Source organism: Euleptes europaea, chromosome 2, assembly GCF_029931775.1.
Source record: "Euleptes europaea isolate rEulEur1 chromosome 2, rEulEur1.hap1, whole genome shotgun sequence".
Classification (NCBI taxonomy): Eukaryota; Metazoa; Chordata; class Lepidosauria; order Squamata; family Sphaerodactylidae; genus Euleptes; species Euleptes europaea.
Window position 1 is genome coordinate 88,636,817 of NC_079313.1, and position 18,214 is coordinate 88,655,030.

An 18,214-nucleotide genomic window follows, 5' to 3' on the forward strand; every position below is an offset into this window, starting at 1 on the left:
AAGCTGATTCCCCCTCTCCGAATTAGTTACTTAAATGTAAATGGCTTTACTAAGAAAGGGCAAATGGTATCAAACGCAGGAAGAAAAACAAAGATGGGAGGTTTAGAGGGCGCTAAAAGGGTTCCCTTGCCCCCTTTAGGGAAATCCATGTGGTGGTATTAAATTTAAGACACAGGACTTACTTATTCTGTGTGTGCCATACTATTTTAGCTTTGTGTAATTGACTAATCACACACATTTCACAAAGCCGCACCAACTGGCCTTTCCCTGTCCTTTCCCCGATGCCTGAACTTTTTATCAGACTCCTCTGGTGGGTCCAGCATGCGTAGTCATTACACTCTGTTCTTCTCATGGCCTTTTGAATCAAAGTGAATGTGTATTCTCTGATATGTTTCACCCCCTGTTCTTTCCAGGCTATGGTGAAGAAGCCCATTTCTGCACCTGTCTGTTCTCCCTCCCACACCTTCACCTTTCTCTTTCTCTTCCTTTTCTCAGCAGTTTTGAGTTTTCCCTCCTCCTGATCAGAACTCCTGGGTTATTTTGGCATTGACTTTTCGCCCCGTCATGTCCTTAAGTCCTAACTGTGCAGATCAGTTACAAAGCAGCCCTATGTTCTTCTGAACTCACTCCACTTTGAGAAGAGTTGACATCTCATGTTTGTTTATAAATGAGAAATCTGTTTTCCAGTCTGTTTATAAAATACTCCTCTGTGCTTCCAAATGATTGATAGGCAAGAGATGAAAAGAAATGCATTGCACAAGAGCTTGCAGGGTTTAGGGTGGGAGCTAGGGGTGGCTTTGTTTAAAAAGGCCTTTAGGGACTAAATCCTCACCTCTGGCAGGTGATATGGTTTGCTGCAATTGTGCTGATATGCATCAGTTGAGGATCCACCTTTGGTATTTTATAATAATGTTCCAAAGACATTGTGGTGTGGATCACAAAAGTCTGGGAGAAATGAACGAGCAGATCTACTTCTCATTAGTTGATTCCAGTGGCGGGTTGTCCCCTTAACTTACCAAGAAATTTCCCAGTGCCCTGGAAAGCTGCTAGTGGCCAAGAGCAAACCCAACTGAGCCTCTGCAGTGCTGGTGGTGCTGAATGGGCCGGCCAGTCAGCTCAGACCCAACAACACTGCTACACCTCTGCTCACTACGTCTCTGCTCACTGTTGTTGCTAGCGGTGTTGTTAGATCTGAGCTGGCTGGCCGGCCTCTTCAGCACCACCAGCACTGCAGAGGCTCAGTTGGGTTTGCTCTTGGCCACTAGCATTATTTATTGTTTCTTCCACTGGATAGGTGAAAGGCGAATGGCCTTTGCCATGCTACCCAGCTCAGCTTGCTCCTGGGCCGTGTGAACATCACCACCCACCCCTGGCTGACGGTCCTTGTCCACTCATAATTAACCTTTCCCATCCCCACCTCACAAGCATTTTTATAATGTGCCTTGGGAGATACTAATGCCATTGCAGTGATGCCACACAAAGGGATCTAATCCAGCACAGACTTCCCAGTTAAGGCAAAAACTAGTTTTTGAATCTCATTGCCTCAGTGTATTGGTGAGGTCTCAATGTAAAATAAGAATCAACTTATTTGCTGTGTTTTTTTAAGCTACAATTCCTCCAGTTATTAACAAGGATAACTTACAGGTCTCTGAGCTTTTAAGTCAACTCAGAGGCATCATAAATATCAGACAGACGTTTTCTCCCTGTCTGTCTAAGACAGGGGTGTCAAACATAAGGCCCGAGGGCCAGATCTGGCTCCTTAAGAGCTCTTACCTGGCCCGTGAGCCAGCCAAGGCAGCCACCCTCCCCCCCTTTCACTCTTGATCTGGGCTGGCGAGGCATGGCCCGGCCCCGACCAAGTGACATTTATTTCATTTATTTCACCCCTGATCTAAGAGATGTATTAAGCCCATCATGGTTGCTGGAATGCTGACCCTGGCATCTGGAATAGTCAGGATTGGCCTTGGCTACCTTTATGCCATGGGAGTCCGAGTACAGAAACCATTCACGAGTTAGGTTTTGTACCCCACCATCTTGCTATCTCAGTGAGGTAAGTACTGATAACTCCCATCTTACAGAAATGCTAACGGAGAAGATGCCTTGCACAGGGACATGCAGCTGGTCAACGGCAGAGCCGGGCAGTAGATCCCCAGAGCTGTGGCTCCTGTGCCTTCCTAGCAAGGCTGTCCTTCCTTCCAGCTGTAGCCAACCGAACTGTTGTACTTGCCTTGGGGGGGAGAGGGGGTTCTCAGGAGCTGTTTCAGTCATCTGTGCCAGGGGGATACGGAGCGGGACTCCCTGGACTGTCTAGGTTTCCATGTTACCAAGTGTCTGTGTGTGTGCTGTCGGGGTTCCTGTGCACTGGGATTTTCTCTTTCTCTCTCCGCCATTCTTCCTTCTCTCTCTGTTGCGTCTATAAAGTTTTTGTTTTGTTTTTGGGCTCTGCTATCCCACTCACTCTCACTGTTTGTTTCACCCTGGATCCAGCAAAAACTCAGGACGGCGTGGCCCTGGAGATCCAGCCACTGAAAAGCCAAGAAGGGGTGGAAAACGAGGAGAAGGAGAAGAAGAAAGTGAAGGTCCCGAAGAAGGAGAAGTCTGTACTGCAGGGGAAGCTCACCCGCTTGGCAGTTCAGATCGGAAAAGCAGGTGAGCATGTTCTGGGGTAGGATGGAGTTACTTAGCGGCTTTCTACAAGGTCGGATCCCAGGTGATTAGATACCTTCCTATTAAAGTAGAACTTTTGCATGGTGTCCACCCCACAAAAAACCCAGATCCATGCTAGAGTTGCAAAACTTAGTTGGAATCCCAGTCAGGATTCCCAGTGTTCAGATCTGACTTTGTCCAGCTTAGAGCTCCTAGCATACCTTTCTGCTACATATGAAGCCATCTTGATACTGCACAAGACTATTGATCCATGTAGCCCCACTATTATCTGGTCAGACTGGCAGCAGCTTTCCGAAGTCTCAAGCAGAGAAAAGTCTTCCCTGCGAGCTGAAATCCTGTTCACTGGAGATGCCAGGAATTGAAGCTGGGACCTTCTGTGTGCAAAACGTTTCTATTACGTTTTAATCCTGCCATTCCTCCCAGAAGCATAGAGCAGGGTCCCCTCTCTTTATCTTCTTAGTAACCTGGTGACGTAGTTTAGGCTGAGTGTGACTGATCCAAGGTCACCCGCAGTCCCATCATAAAGAGAGATACTTTGCCCCTTTTATGTCCAATGAAGTGAATGGGATTGGAAGGGCATTACTGCTGCTTAGACCAGGAAGATGCCTGGCAGAGTGGAGCTTTTGCCCTGCTACAATCTCATTGGTACAGTGCATGCTTTGTATATTCCCTATGCAGTCTCTCACCATCTCCAGCTGAGGAACCAGAGGCAGCAGCAGGATTAAGGAAGACTTCTGCCTGAGACCCTGGAGAGCTGCAGCCAGTCAGAATAGATAACACTGGATTAGAAGGACACAGTATAGGTCTGCTTGCATTGAAAAGGATGGGGGTCTCTTCCTCTGTTAGTGCTCCCTCGTGTACCCAGAATAGGATGATGTCAAGATGTGTGGCTCTCGATTAAATCTCTTATTTTAATGATTAACTACATGCAGAGGTTTGCATCAACCCCTCAGTGGCCTTTTGAAAGTGTTTAGAGGAAAGCTGCTTTGGGAGCAGTGGCATGAAGAACAGGGGTATATAGCTCTTCCTACCTGCCACCTTTCCCAATTCCAAAATGCTCCCTCCACAGAACAGAAAATAACCATGTATTGTTTTGGGTACGTGCATTTGCACATAGTGTGTAGTTAAATTCTTAAGCCAAACTTGACAGGCCAGAGATGCCCACCTTAAATTCACTGGTAGTTCTTACGAGCCTTCCCTCGCCCACCCTATCATTGGAATACTTCTAACTTAACTCACTGGAAAATAATGCAAACTAGTAGCATTTATATTTGGCATAATTGTACATTTGGTAGTATCAGAGGAAGAACTTTGAATCAAATCATCCAGCTGTGGTCTTTTCATACTGTGACACCAAAGGGAAATGGCAGCTGCTACACCCCAGTCGATCAAAGTGACCAAGAGCCATCCTGCCTTCGCCAGTGAAGCCTACATCTTGCCAGCCTCAGTCCTTTGAAACATCTTTAATTGGGCCTTTAAAATACAGCAGAACTCCAGGACCTTATTTGTTTTGCTTGCTGCTGTGCTGTTTGCCCTTAAAGCAGATTCAGGAGTAAGGTGTTTAAATAATTTCTCTGCACCTCTGAGGATGAGATGTTACACTGAACATTCAGATTCCGATGAACAAATGCCAAGTAATGGCCTGGTAGACTAGCATGTGGTCTTCACATTCTGTTTAGGCCTGTACCTTTGCTAAGCGGTCATTGAGCCAGGAGGCGCTGTTCTCTGATTGGTGCCTGACAGCTCTCTCCCTTATTGAAAGGAAGACTCAGTCCTGCAGCCTTCCTTCTAGTTGTGGCCAGACTTCAGTCTTAGACGATGCTGGTGGCCTGTTCAGTCTCACCTTGCTGCTTCTTTCCTCTTTCTTCTCAGGACTGATCATGTCAGCCATCACCGTCATTATCCTGGTGCTGTATTTTGCGATTGACACCTTTGGGATTCAGGGAAAGAGCTGGGTGGCTGACTGCACCCCTATCTACATCCAGTATTTTGTCAAGTTCTTCATCATTGGTGTCACCGTGCTAGTAGTGGCTGTGCCCGAGGGCTTGCCTTTGGCTGTCACCATCTCTTTGGCTTACTCTGTGAAGGTGAGAAGGTATAGACTGCCAGGGTGTGGAGGAGGGGTGGGCTGGTTTTTTTTTCCGTGGGATTGCTTTGCTTCCTTTCAAACTAGATTTGGCATGTGGTTAGAGATGTGTGTTGTGTGAGGGAACAGAGAGTAAACGCCATTGTCTTTGGGAGTCTACGAAAAGAGTTTTGTATATATGTCCTTGATTTTATTTTCTAGAGACAAATGGAGAAGGAGCTTTAACATTCTACAACCAGGGTTTAACCTCAGGGTTCAAAAGCTGCCAACCTGTACCTAAAATACTGAAAGTTTATACCTGTTATTTAATGTGGCTTCTAGGCTTTTACAATAGAGCAAGATTAGGTTTCAAAATTTTTGATGCATTATTGAAGACTGGAAGAAATTTCCTAATGATAAATATTTGCAAGGAGGTCCTGACCTGCACTGATTTCCTGGCTGTTCTGGGGTGTTTCATGTTCACCAACTGGTCTGTGTTTGTGGCATGAAGGCTCTCTGACTACTCCAACTGGTTGCTTTGTCTTCCACAGAAAATGATGAAAGATAACAATTTGGTTAGGCACCTGGATGCTTGTGAGACCATGGGCAATGCGACTGCTATCTGCTCAGACAAGACTGGTACTCTCACCATGAACCGTATGACTGTGGTGCAGGCCAATGTGGGTGACACCCACTACCGACAGATCCCTGACCCTGAAGCCATCCTTCCTAAGATCCTGGACCTCATTGTCAATGGTGTTGCCATCAACTCTGCTTATACTTCCAAAATCCTGGTGAGTCCTAGTTGATTTCATTGTGAAGGAGCTGTCACTTGCAATCATTCCTGCGATCTGCCAGAGAACATGGATTCTGTGGGCCCATTCACACGCTGTCACAACTGTTGTTTCATGTTGGAGAAAGTGGTCATGTGCACTGTTCTTTCCCATGTGTTTCAGGGCATTATGTAAGCCAGGTATTGCAAACATAAGCCTAGGCATGCGTAGATATGACTTGTGTGATCTTTTCACCTCTTTTTACATGGAGGAAAGATTGTGCAAATCTGGCCTATGCATTAATGTATATGTATGTGGAGTGCAAAGCTGACTCAATGCTGTATGCATACAGTAGAGAAAAGCCCATATGCCTACTCCTTCCACCACAGAACAACCCTGGTCAGCATACTTGCTGAAGAACTGAAGGGCCACAGTAGATTTTAAGATCCAAGCATAGCCCACTGGTCCTGCTTATTTATTTTTTTAAAATAATCTTTTACAGGTAGAGTATCCCTTATTTGGATATCTCATATTTGGATTGATCCAAAAACTGGACCCTTTGAGCCGGCATGCAGGCAGATCCATTCTGCCTCCTTTCAATGTTTCCTCTTATCTAAAAAAAAAAATACAGCGTACACCACATCCTAGGTGGAGACTGAAAGACTGCCATTGTTCGTTCGTTTGTAGTTTGTTGTTGCTCTGGTTTAACAGCTGATACAAGTATTCTGATGAGATAGTTACACCTTTGCTTTCTGATGCTTCAGTGCACATAAAATTATTAAAAATATTGTTTAAAATTACATTCAGGCTATGTGTATAAAGTGTATATAAAACATCAATGAATTTGGGTCCCATCCCCAAGATATCTCATTATGTATATGCAAAAAATCCAAAATATTCCAGTATATGGAAAGATCCAAAATATGGACCACTTCTGGTCCCAAGCAGTCTGGATAAGGGATACTCAACCTTTATTTTTATTTTAAAAAATAAACATTTGTTCACTCCCCCCCCCCCTTTATACAAGATTGATCTTTCTGTTTGGAAACATAGTGTAAGGTGACTAGCACAAGCATCTTTTCCAACACATATATGTGTTCTGGAAACCTGACTTGTACATTAGCTGCCCGGTGTGCATAGTCCACAGTAGAAAACATGCAACCCCCTTCACAAAATTCACATTTTTCCTCCTCAGACTCAGAAATAGTAAAGTAGCACATGAAGTGAATCTCAAGCTGTATAATATTTAAGTCTTCCAAACTCCCCTGTGAGGCGGAGAGCAGCTGAACAGGTGGCTCCTCTGATCTGGGACTGACAAGGAGGAGACTGAGTCCCAGTCAGTTTGAGATCAGAAGCGGCTTCACAAATCTGACAGGTGAGGAAATTCTGCTAATATCCCTTTTGCACAGATGGGAACTGAAGTCTAAAGAGATTAAGAGTTTTGACTTTTGAGAGATAAAAATAACTCCCATCTAGCTAACCTGCTTTGGATATTTTTTTTTACTTAAAATTTCTTTTTTACCTTTGAAATTCAACTCAATAATGGTGGTCATGCAATTCTTAAAAATCCAGATGTTTTCCGTGACACGGGCAATTATGACATTTTTGCCTTGCCTTTCATTCAAGAAGCCCCGGGCAGCAGATATACTTCTATTCCCCCACCCCACTGAAATTTTGTAACAACCCAGTGGAGTAGGCTAGGCTGAGACAGAACGATGGTCCCAGGGAGGCTTAGCAGAGATTTGAATCTGGTCTCTCTGGTCTAAGCCCCATGCTCTGTCCACTTCATTGTGATGGCCCTCAGTGCTGTTCCCCCCCCCCAATTTTTATTTATTTGTTTTGCATATTAGTCATTAGTTCTGTGCAGTGGTCATAGCTAATTTGGGCAATTTGCTACTTATTTTTTTCATTTTGGGAAATTCAGCCACCAGAAAAGGAAGGGGGCCTCCCACGCCAGGTTGGAAACAAGACGGAATGTGCACTTTTGGGCTTTGTTCTGGACTTGAAACAGGATTATCAAGCAGTCCGCAATGAGATACCTGAGGAAAAACTCTACAAGGTCTACACCTTCAATTCAGTCCGCAAGTCCATGAGTACTGTGCTGAAGAATCCCGATGGAAGCTTCCGCATGTACAGCAAAGGAGCATCTGAGATCATCCTGCGCAAGTAACTCATTTCTCTCCCATAATGCGCCACCTTTTCTCTGTGTGTGTGTGTTTCTTGAACATCCTGTACTACAGCTAGTGGCCTGTGAAACCTTTCCAGGAATCAGAGAATGGGGAACTACTGTATTGTAAACTGGAGGAAAGTTCCCATTGGAAACTGAAAATCAGATGTGTTAAGAATGCGCAGAATAGCGTACCTGAAAGAACATCTAGTTACATCTGCAGAAATGTAAAGTTACCAGCCAGATGGTTGCTTTCCCTGGAGTGCTGATTCTCAGCATCATTTCTGTTTGCCTATATTTTCACTTTTCTCCAGAATCTGAAGAAGATAGGCAATTTTTTAGGCTCCGTTGAGAAGCAGTCAGTATTGCAAGGAGGTTCAGAGGCATGTGAGTTGCTTTATTGTTGTGTTTGTTGTCCATGGTCATCTCTGCACTAACAGGAGGTTTGGCCCATGACCAAAAGCAATGCTAAAAGATATATTTATTTATTTAACAACATTTAATAGAACAATTTAATTGAACATCACTGGTCTCACAAGAGCCACCAAGGGGGATAGCAAATTAAAACAAACACAATAAAACCCCATTTTAAAACTATTAAAACCAGCTCCCCCCGATACATACATATCATTAAAACAAAAACAGCTAAAATACACACAGACATAAAACCAACAATTAAAACTTTGGTTGGGAAGGGGAGATCACTGAGATCACAAATGAAATAAAATCTTCACCTGTTGGCAGAAGACGGCAACAGAAGGGGTATAGACCAGTCTCCCTAGAGAGTTCAGAGTTTTGATATTGCCAAGAAGGCCCTCTCCCAGGTTTCCGCCTGCCTAATCTCAAAGGCAAGGGCTCATAGGGGAAATGCAAAATTGAACATCACTGCTAGAATGGTAGCTTTAATGTTGTTCAGCCATCTATCTAATATTAAAAGGAGCAGAAGTCTCTCTAGCCACTTCCATAAACCCTTCATTGACAGGTTATAAGCATTAAGATTCCCTATAATCAAATATAATTATGTTTTTAGAAGTGTGCATTTTTAATATTCCCCATACAAAATATTAAGGCACATGGATGATCAAATAATACTTTCATTTTCACCAAAGTAGATTTCAGATTCATTTATTAATACGGCAAATGCCATTAAAATTCACATCAGTTACAGAATTAAAACTGGAGAATAAACAGTAACTAAACTATAGGGTATACAATTCATAGACAGTTTATATAATCTAAACAAACCTCAAATTAATAAAACAGTCTCCATTTTAAGTTAAATTGCCAAGCCCCAGCTTTGTCTGGCGGATCTTATATATTGCTGCACAGAATTTTGCTACTTGCTTCACCCTCTGGTTTGACCCATCCCATAGGAGACTCCTCAGCCTCCCTTCCTCGGAGCTATCCTTTCTTAGATCAAGGAGAGGGGAAATTAGCCTGCATCGGACTTCCTGGTAGTCTTCACCAAAAGATTTCACCAAAGTATTATTGCTTAGATTTTAGCAAACGTGCCTTATTTCTGTGTTTCTGTATTTCTCCCAGACAGGAGCTCTCTCTTAAGTTTACTTCCTGCTTTCAAAGTATAGAGTTAAAGCTGCCATGCAAATCACTAAGGATAAGAATTGCTTAATTTTGCAGTTCCTTGCTTTTTTATGTTTACATTGGGGTAACCTTAACTATGAACACAACAGTGTTCTTCATTATGTTGCAGTTTCTTTGTGCTTTTGAAGTGAGAGATATGAATATCCAAAGTTCTGGAAATGTGTTCTAGAGTTAGATATATCGATGCATGCTACTAAGACAGTCAGTATCCTCTAGTTTATTATTTCCTGGATTAGATTACCTTTAAGGCCCTTTCCAACTCTGTGCTGCAATAACTCTCACATAAACAAGCAGTTCTTTAAAGGGCTATAAAAGTGGACCTTATGCTATCTCCCTTGAGAGTGTCCACCATAGAGGAAGTGATCAGAGGAACTCTAGGATATCCTGGTATGATTTCACTGAACACGATCCTCCTTGTAAGGAGCAAATGGATACAGTATTTCTATACACAAAGAATGCATGGTTCATACAGCAATAAGGCTTTTATGTCTTGTTTTAATATTAATAATTTTATGGTGGTTTTAAAAATTATTTTATTGTTTGTACTTTTTGAGCCACTTCAAGCAGCTCTGGAGAGGTCATATAACCTTTCAAAATAAATAAGGCACGCTCTCTTGATTAAGTTTACAGAAGCGCTTAAAATATTTGCCTTTGCTCATGTAACACAGACTGTGAAATAATGCTCACTTCTTTGTTCATCCTTTGATGCAGATGCACGAAGGTCTTGGACAAGGATGGGGAACCCCGAATATTTAAAGTGAAGGATCGGGACGAGATGGTGAAAAAAGTGATTGAGCCGATGGCTTGCCAAGGGCTGCGTACAATTTGTCTGGCCTACCGGGATTTCCCTGCTGCTGTTGAGCCTGATTGGGATGTTGAGAATGAGATCCTGTCTGACCTTACTTGCATCACTGTGGTGGGCATTGAGGACCCAGTTCGGCCAGAGGTACCGGAATAGCACTTCTCCCTTTTCTGTGCTTTCCTAGAGCTAGCAGTGCAAACCCACCTTTTCCCTAGCCAGTCATATTTCTACCCTTTCCATTTGTTTGACTCCCCTTTTGTCCCTGCTTTTTCTGTGTTCCTTTCCTTTGCTAGCTTCTTCACTCCATCTTTGGTCTCTCACCAACCTATTCTGGAAGTTATATCCTTGATCTGCTCTTTTCCAAATTGTCTTCTGTTCAGTCTGTCCAGTGAGATCCTTCCTCTTTGTGGCTCCCCACTTTAGACCATTTTTCATCTTTCGCTCTCCTCATTCACTCAGCCTGCTTCAGTCACCTGTTGTGACTTCTGATATATATTGGACCTTTACCCTTCCTCTCTCCTTCTTTATTTTCTTCTTTTTTCCTGGGAGTGTACTTTTTCCACCTGCAATTATGTTCCCTCTCGGCTGTCTGGCTTACTCTTTCTGTTTGTTTTCTCTGCTTCTATTCTTGCACCAATAACAGCCTTTGGAGGAAATCCTGTCAGCGTTCTGACATATGTCATCACCACATCATGCCCATTCTGTATCAGAAGGTTCAAGGTCCCTTCACTTTCAAGCTACATTTGGTATCAGTTGTGAGGTTCAGTTGCCAATAAGATTGACAGATTCAGGATTGTGTACAGCCCCTATGAGTTTAATACAGTTTGCCATTCCTTTCCTGATGAATTCACCTCTGCCTTCCATCTGTTGAAGACAAGGAGAAATTAAGTGGTGCACCTTTCCCCCTTATGGATTTGCAGCCGCAAGAAAAGACTGCATCTCTTGAATTTCGCCTTATCGTGTTTTCATAAAGGTACTGGAAACTCTATCAGGGAAGGAGTTGGCAGCCACATTTAAGAGTTGCATAGAAGAGAAGATTTGAACAGATCCTGTTTCTCCTGCTCTCATGCAGTGGTCGGAGACAAGGCAAATGCTAAAATTCATCCTTCAGTGTAACTACTGAAGGACCCCATCCATAATAAAGAACTTCAGTTTACAAACTCCAGTGAAGATACAGCAGAGATGCTGGCAGGTAACAAAGGTGTCTGCAGGAAAAAAGGAATTAGTAATTATCCAGCAACCATCTCCTCCCTCTGCTCCTCCCCACCTCCTACACTCTGTTTTCTCTCACAGCTTTACTACAAAGATGACAGACAGATAGCCGACCTAACACAATAAGCCCTCCCCTGCCTACCTCTTGATTACATTTCAAGGCCAATCCCCTGCATGCTTCTCTCCTTAATTAGATGTTGAAGTATTTGAGGTTGGGAAGGGCTTTGCAGATGCCCTGCGTGTGCTCGCTCAGGAGGCTGTGATTCAATTTGCTGATTTCTTGGTAATGTCTCCTTTCTGCTCAGGCTTGTCCTATATGAGATAAACCTATTAGGGAAGTGACACATCAGTGCAGTAAGCCACGCGGGGCAAGGCCGGAGGCTGACCTGCTGCCTCAGCATGGTAGAACTAATATTCTAGATTAGCACAACTGCCTTTGGATCTTCTGACTTGAAAGGAGGAGAGCGGTCTGCATTGCTCTCCCAAACTTAATGCAAATCTGTAGCTGGAAGCTTGTGATGGGGCAGGAAAGCCAAGGCCAGACATCTTCCCATGTTCCCCACAGCACTGGAGCCAGTCCCTCAACATGTCTGCCACGACTGTAACATGATGTTGGCCAGTTCTTTTGGCAGGCCAATCACCTTGTGTGTTGCAGGGACTAAGCAAGTAGGTGATGTGAAAGACCTCTGCCTGAGACCCTGGAGAGCCGCTGCCAGTTTGAGGAGACAATACTGACTTTGATGGACCAAGGGTCTGATTCAGTAAAAGGGTGGTTCATGTGTTCATGTGACATCACAGCAAAAGAAGGTTAATGTTTGCTGTTAGAAGTGGGAAACATTGTAGTACAGGTGGCATCACGGGCTATATAGCTGAGGTGCCAGGGCTTAGGAGTCTGCCGCCAAACATATCTTCCCGGCACATGCAAGGAAATCTATGTTCACACTTATCTAACTCCAATACTGATAAATACTAGTTGTCCTGCAAGAATGCACCCAAAGAGGAGGGCTGAACACGGGCATGTACAGTTGTGACGTGTTCCTTGCAAAGTCCAAAATGCAAGTGACTTCCACATAGGAAATCTGTACTGAGTGAAGCAGCTCACAGTTAAATTGGTCTTGAACCTCCCATGCTTTTGTTTAAATTCAAACCATAAGAAGAGGATTAAAGCTGTCTTGGCAGGTAAGTGAAGGCGAACATCCAGAGATTTAAATAAGGGTTCTCCCCACCCCCCTCCACTTGCCCAAGCAAGCAACAGGTTTGTTCTGAACAGCTTCTGGAACGGGTCCCACCCTTGCCTCTGGGCAGAAGCAACCACCTTGTTGCCTCTGTTCAGTGATGCAGCACGTCTTGGGAACCTCTGCTGGTTGGGCAATGGAGGGTCTGCTGTTGTCGAGCTGCTTTGATAACCCAGTGGGGGTTAAACAGGACACACCCATTAAAAGAAATAAAATATTTATTGGGGCTAAAAAATGTTGGCAGAGTATGCTAAGTACGCAGTGAAGGGCCACTGATTAAAGATAAAGTTGCCTTTATTGAAGGAACTACATTTTAGGATAGGAAAGCTGAGAGACAGAGCCTCTAGCGGTCTATCTAGCTAAGGAGGGAAAGAGAGGTAGAATGACTTCCGAGAAGGAGGAGGAAATTGCCCCCTAAGAATATCAGTCTAAGGACAGACAAGAGAGGTGGAAAGAGGGGTGGAAAGGTCTCTAACCTTACAGCCCTAACTAGCTGACCACTTGCCCGCCCCCTGCTGGGTCTTCTTCTCAGTTCCTTTGCACGCGAGACATTGCAACTCTTCCAACAAAAAATAACCTTTAATTTGAGCAGTTACGTTATTTTTTGTTTGTGTTCACCCATCTCGGGTCGTTGTTTTTTCCTTCCTTCCTTTGGTCCTGACTTGTCTGTCATTTTCTTCTGTCTCTTGGTGCTTAGCTTACTGACATGTTGTTCGTCAATAGGTGCCTGAAGCCATCCAGAAGTGCCAGCGTGCTGGTATTACAGTCCGGATGGTTACAGGTGACAACATCAACACAGCACGTGCCATTGCCACCAAGTGTGGGATCTTATTGCCTGGGGAGGACTTCTTGTGCCTGGAAGGGAAAGAATTCAACCGGCTGATCCGCAATGAGAAAGGAGAGGTAAGGACAAGGTTCAGGGCAAGGGGTGGGGCAGAATCCGCTTACAGTCCTGTCTGTCTTGAGGACTGCTCCTTAGTTCCTTCTGAAACATGCCTTTCTCTGTAGTGCCTTCATCTGTGGTCTCTGGGGGGAAATCATCAGCTTATTCACAGCAGCTTAACCTCAGGAGGAAAAGACACTCTGCTCCAAGCCTCAGGCTTCACAAGGCTAGAAAGCTGCTATAGAGGAAACTCTCCATAGCATCTCATGGCTGCCTTTAACAATATATGTATTTGTTATGATGTCCCAAAGGTGGACCTGAACTGACTGCAGCCAGTTTGTTCCTAATTTATAAATAAACTTGTCACGAGAAGCATCACTCTCTTGGATCCATATAAGCACTGATTATTTCTAGATGAAATAACTATGCTGTCTTCAGGACATCAGATGTAATTAGTCTGTCCTTAGTGAGTGAGGTGTGCCAGTGAGAGTTCTTACTGCTTACATTTGGTAGGAGGAAATGGGCTTGTAATGCTTCTGCTCAGGGCCAACTTGGTTGTTGTGTTCATGGTTTTGCCTCACAGGTGGAACAAGAGCAACTGGATAAGGTCTGGCCCAAGCTGCGAGTCTTGGCCCGTTCTTCCCCCACCGATAAACACACGCTTGTGAAAGGTAAGGTCAACTGAGGAGGTGGCCCCTGCTCCCCAGGAAAATGTCTGCTGGGTGGTTGGAGGGGTAGGGTGGGGCTAAAGTTGGCAAGGGGGCGTGGCTCAGTTTGTAGAGCATCTGCTTGGCATGCAGAAGGTCCCAGGTTCAATCCCCGGCATCTCCAGTTGAAGGGACTAGGCAAGTAGGTGATGTCAATAGACCTCTACCTGAGATCCTGAGTAGACTATACTGACTTTGATGGACCGAGGGTCTGATTCTGTATAAGGCAGCTTCATGTGTTCAAGGACTCCTTTGGCAAGTGGGCATGCCTCCTTAGCAAAGCGTTGGGAGGAAGGTGGTTGGGTTTGTATAACTGAAGCCCCTGAGTTGTATTTCAGCTGGCTTCCTTTATTATTTTATTTTAATCTTTTGCTGCCTGGTTGGGCCCCTTGCAGTTACCCTGCTGACTTGTGCTCTTTTAATGCCGTATTTTCAGGTATTATTGACAGCACCATTGGAGAACGAAGGGAGGTGGTAGCTGTGACTGGGGATGGCACCAATGATGGCCCAGCCTTGAAGAAAGCAGATGTGGGCTTTGCTATGGTATGGGCTACTCTACTACAGAGAAAGCTGTCTTGTAAAGCAAAACAGTGGCATGTGGGAGGAGTGATTTGCCTTTGAGTGCCTTGGCAATTCAGAGCTGATAAGCAGTGGCTTAAGAGGCTGGGGAATAGAGGGGGGAGAGTGTTTGTGTGTTAGCTCTATTTAAAGCTCTATTTTTATTCTGTTCTATTTTCTGTTTCAGTTTTTGCACTTTGCAGAAGTCAGAAATGTTACAGCTCAGGACAGAATCTCACAGTCCTTGGGCTCAGTAGGACACAGCAGGCAAGCATTAGGGAAAATTGGTCACTGCAGGGTACCTGCTTAATGCTCCTGAAGTTTGCTGGGATTTTCTCCCCCAGCAATGGCAGATTCTGTAGAAATTGACTGCCACCGTGTGTCTGTAACTGAGTTTTGCAATAAGCCTAATAACCTCTCTTGTTCCTTGATCAGCTGCCACAGTTTTTCATGGAGGAGAAGGCATCTGAGCAGAGTTATTGGCAGTTTTGTTGCAAGGGAGAAAAAAACCCCACAGTAATTAAGCCATTTATGTAGGCTGGGCATTTCATTCCTTAGGTGGCCTTTTGTGATTCCTGTATGCAAAACAGTTGCTTCTTCCAGACTTGGGACAAAATTAAGAGATATCCATAAAAATGGTACAGCAAAGTTGTGGTCCACTGCTGAACTGGAGTGATGCTTACCATTTTAGGAGCAAGCCTCTCTCTGTATAGAACCATTTAAAGCAACGAATGAAACTGGTGCATCCTTGGTGACTAACCGCTCCTCCTCCTCCCTTCCTTCTCATTTTCTCTTCCAGGGCATTGCTGGCACAGATGTCGCTAAAGAAGCCTCAGACATCATCCTGACAGATGATAACTTTACAAGTATTGTCAAGGCAGTGATGTGGGGACGCAACGTGTATGACAGCATCTCCAAATTCCTGCAGTTCCAGCTAACGGTCAACATAGTTGCTGTCATTGTGGCTTTCACGGGTGCTTGCATCACACAGGTAATAGGAGCTGATGGGAGACTGTGGACAAGTGGTTATGAGCCACCAGGATGGTTTTAACAGCGCGTGTTTGGGTGTCTATTCCGAGCTCTGCTCCTACAAAGTCATTGCTTAGTCTTGATGGTTGTAAATGTTGGGTGTCTTGATTTTGTGAGCTTACAAGTAGTACAGCCATAAGCTTTTGAGTTTTGCACAGATCAGTGGGTTAAGGGTGTGTGTTATGGAACAGGGTGGATTACATTAAAACATAAGCAGTGCCTTGCAGGAAAAATTCAATGGTCCAGCTTGGCCATCATTTTCAGCAAAAGCCATCTAGCTTCTCTTGGATGACTGATCATTTGCAGGACAGGGGGAGATGTTTGGTCCCCAGCATCTGTAGTTGGAGCTATACTGCTTGTTAGAATTGATGTTCTTTATGTTCATTGGGACTAATAGCCCAATCTGAGTTTTGCCCAGTATCATTACAGAGGTGTCTGGCTTGTCTAGCATTAAAAACTATATCAGAAGTATTTGCAGTCATATCTGTTCATATGTGTTCCCAGTCATGAAGACTAGAAATATAGTTTTGTTAATTAAATGAATGCTGAAATTTGTAAAATCCTATGAATTAGTTTGGTGTACATTGTTATTCTAAATCTACCTCCTTAGCAGATTATCTGCTCCCCTTCCCTTGCTTAATTCCTCTCCTATGTTAGTGTTGTTTTAAGGGCTCTGATGGAACAGAATTTTAATAGTTACTGGGAGTTTTAATTGTAATTTTCTCTATGGTTAGAACTGTTGTGAGCTGCCAGAGCTTGACCTGGTTGAGGAAGGGTGGGGTACAAATCCAATAAATACATAAGTATCTGGAGCCTTCTGACTGTGCACAAATTATTTGGGATTAACTAGGCATTCGGTCTTTGGCTTAGCACCCCTTTGGCACTAAATAAGTATTTAACAACATTAGTAATATTGGCTCATGCCTTATCTGCTGTAAGTGAGAAATGGACAGGGCTAGGGACATGGGGAGAAATGGTCATGGAATAGATGTCTTTGGCACTTCTTTCTGAGAGCTTCTTCACCCTCTGCAGGACTCTCCTCTCAAGGCTGTCCAGATGTTGTGGGTAAACTTGATCATGGATACCTTTGCCTCATTAGCCCTTGCCACAGAACCCCCATCAGAATCCTTGCTCTTGCGCAAGCCATATGGCCGCAACAAGCCGCTTATTTCCCGCACCATGATGAAGAACATCCTGGGACACGGTGTGTACCAGCTCACCATTATCTTCACGTTGCTCTTTGCAGGTAAGTGTTATAGAGTGTGATGTGTAATCTTGAAGGGGCAATGGACAGATCTACTGAACTGGGTCTTCTACTTGTTTATGGGAAACCTGGATTCTACTCACTATTCTGCCTTTGTCCTTTGGAAAGTTGTTAGGGGACATATCCTTGACAACTTCAGATTCAGTGTTTTAACATATAGGAGGGGTCCCTTTTCCAACAAGGTTCTTTCCTCCTTCCCAGACTTCATTATCATGAAAACTGGTCATGCAGTCTGCACAACCAGTTCTGATAACCTGACTGATCACATTCTGTGATATAGGTTGCCGGAAACAGACTGGGGAAATCCACACTGTATCAATAACTCCATGTGTGATCCTGAAGGCTTCAAAAGTATATTCAGTATTCTTCTGAGTGTTTTCAAACAGTCAATGCAAGTGGACTCTTAAAATCTTTATATCACAATGCCTCCCTCTCGAAATGCAGAAAAATGATACCTTATCATTGAAGGGCATTTAGCAATTACCAGTGAAAAGCATAAGGCACTGTTGTAACGCCACTCAGTTTTTCTACTTCTAATTCCTTCATATGGTATGTTTAAATTTGGATATGTTCACCTACAAGGCTCTTGGCTTCAGCTGCACTGAGGGGCCTGTCTGTTTTTCCAGTATCCCCTTAGTAGCTCTTTTCCTGAAGAGAATCCACATTCTGTACTGTGAATGAATTAATGCAGACTATACTTTGGGGCGTGTTTGTGATTTGCAAAGCTGTAAGGTAGCATAACGCAAAAGAAAGTGAGGATTGGTGAGTTTCGAAGAAGTGTGTGTGGAGGAACAAAACTGATGAGGAACCATTCAGTAGGACAGAGAATTTTGCTGAGCATAGAAACACTCCTTTCTGGGTTACATTGTCCAAAATTTTTAGCCACCCTAGGCAAATTGATTTTTTTGTCATCCACCACAATGTATTTTATTGTGTCTTGTATTAAATGCTAAAACGTTGACCACAGTAGCATTTTTATTTTTATTATCACCGTGTTTCCTCTCCTTTACCACTGTGATCATACCTCAAGTGACTGGTGGCATGAGAATGGAATCTTGAGATGCAGGGAATATTACCTGGCCAAAGAACAGCTAAGCTGCCTATGTGTACTTCCTGGAAGAAGGAAGTTTTCTGCAAAACATTTACAAAGCTCAATAGGCACCCCTGGAATTCTGTTATGCCAGGTGATTGTGTAGTTTGCTTCTGTGGTTGAGATCGTCCAGTATTACTTTTTCTATATATAGCCTAAT

General features: G+C 43.9%; 1 protein-coding gene across 3 annotated transcripts in view; it reads left to right on the top strand.

Annotated features, from left to right (window-relative positions):
* The window catches only part of ATP2B4 (ATPase plasma membrane Ca2+ transporting 4), a 93,995-nt gene that overhangs the window by 56,042 nt on the left and 19,739 nt on the right, over window positions 1–18,214 (top strand). For all 3 annotated transcript variants that reach the window (XM_056845565.1, XM_056845563.1, XM_056845564.1), the window contains exons 7-16: window positions 2,488–2,649; window positions 4,540–4,754; window positions 5,284–5,526; window positions 7,430–7,671; window positions 9,986–10,220; window positions 13,247–13,426; window positions 13,990–14,077; window positions 14,550–14,656; window positions 15,471–15,662; window positions 16,733–16,946. In XM_056845565.1, the coding sequence (XP_056701543.1) occupies window positions 2,488–2,649; window positions 4,540–4,754; window positions 5,284–5,526; window positions 7,430–7,671; window positions 9,986–10,220; window positions 13,247–13,426; window positions 13,990–14,077; window positions 14,550–14,656; window positions 15,471–15,662; window positions 16,733–16,946 (1,878 nt within the window). The remainder of the gene's footprint in view (window positions 1–2,487; window positions 2,650–4,539; window positions 4,755–5,283; window positions 5,527–7,429; window positions 7,672–9,985; window positions 10,221–13,246; window positions 13,427–13,989; window positions 14,078–14,549; window positions 14,657–15,470; window positions 15,663–16,732; window positions 16,947–18,214) is intronic.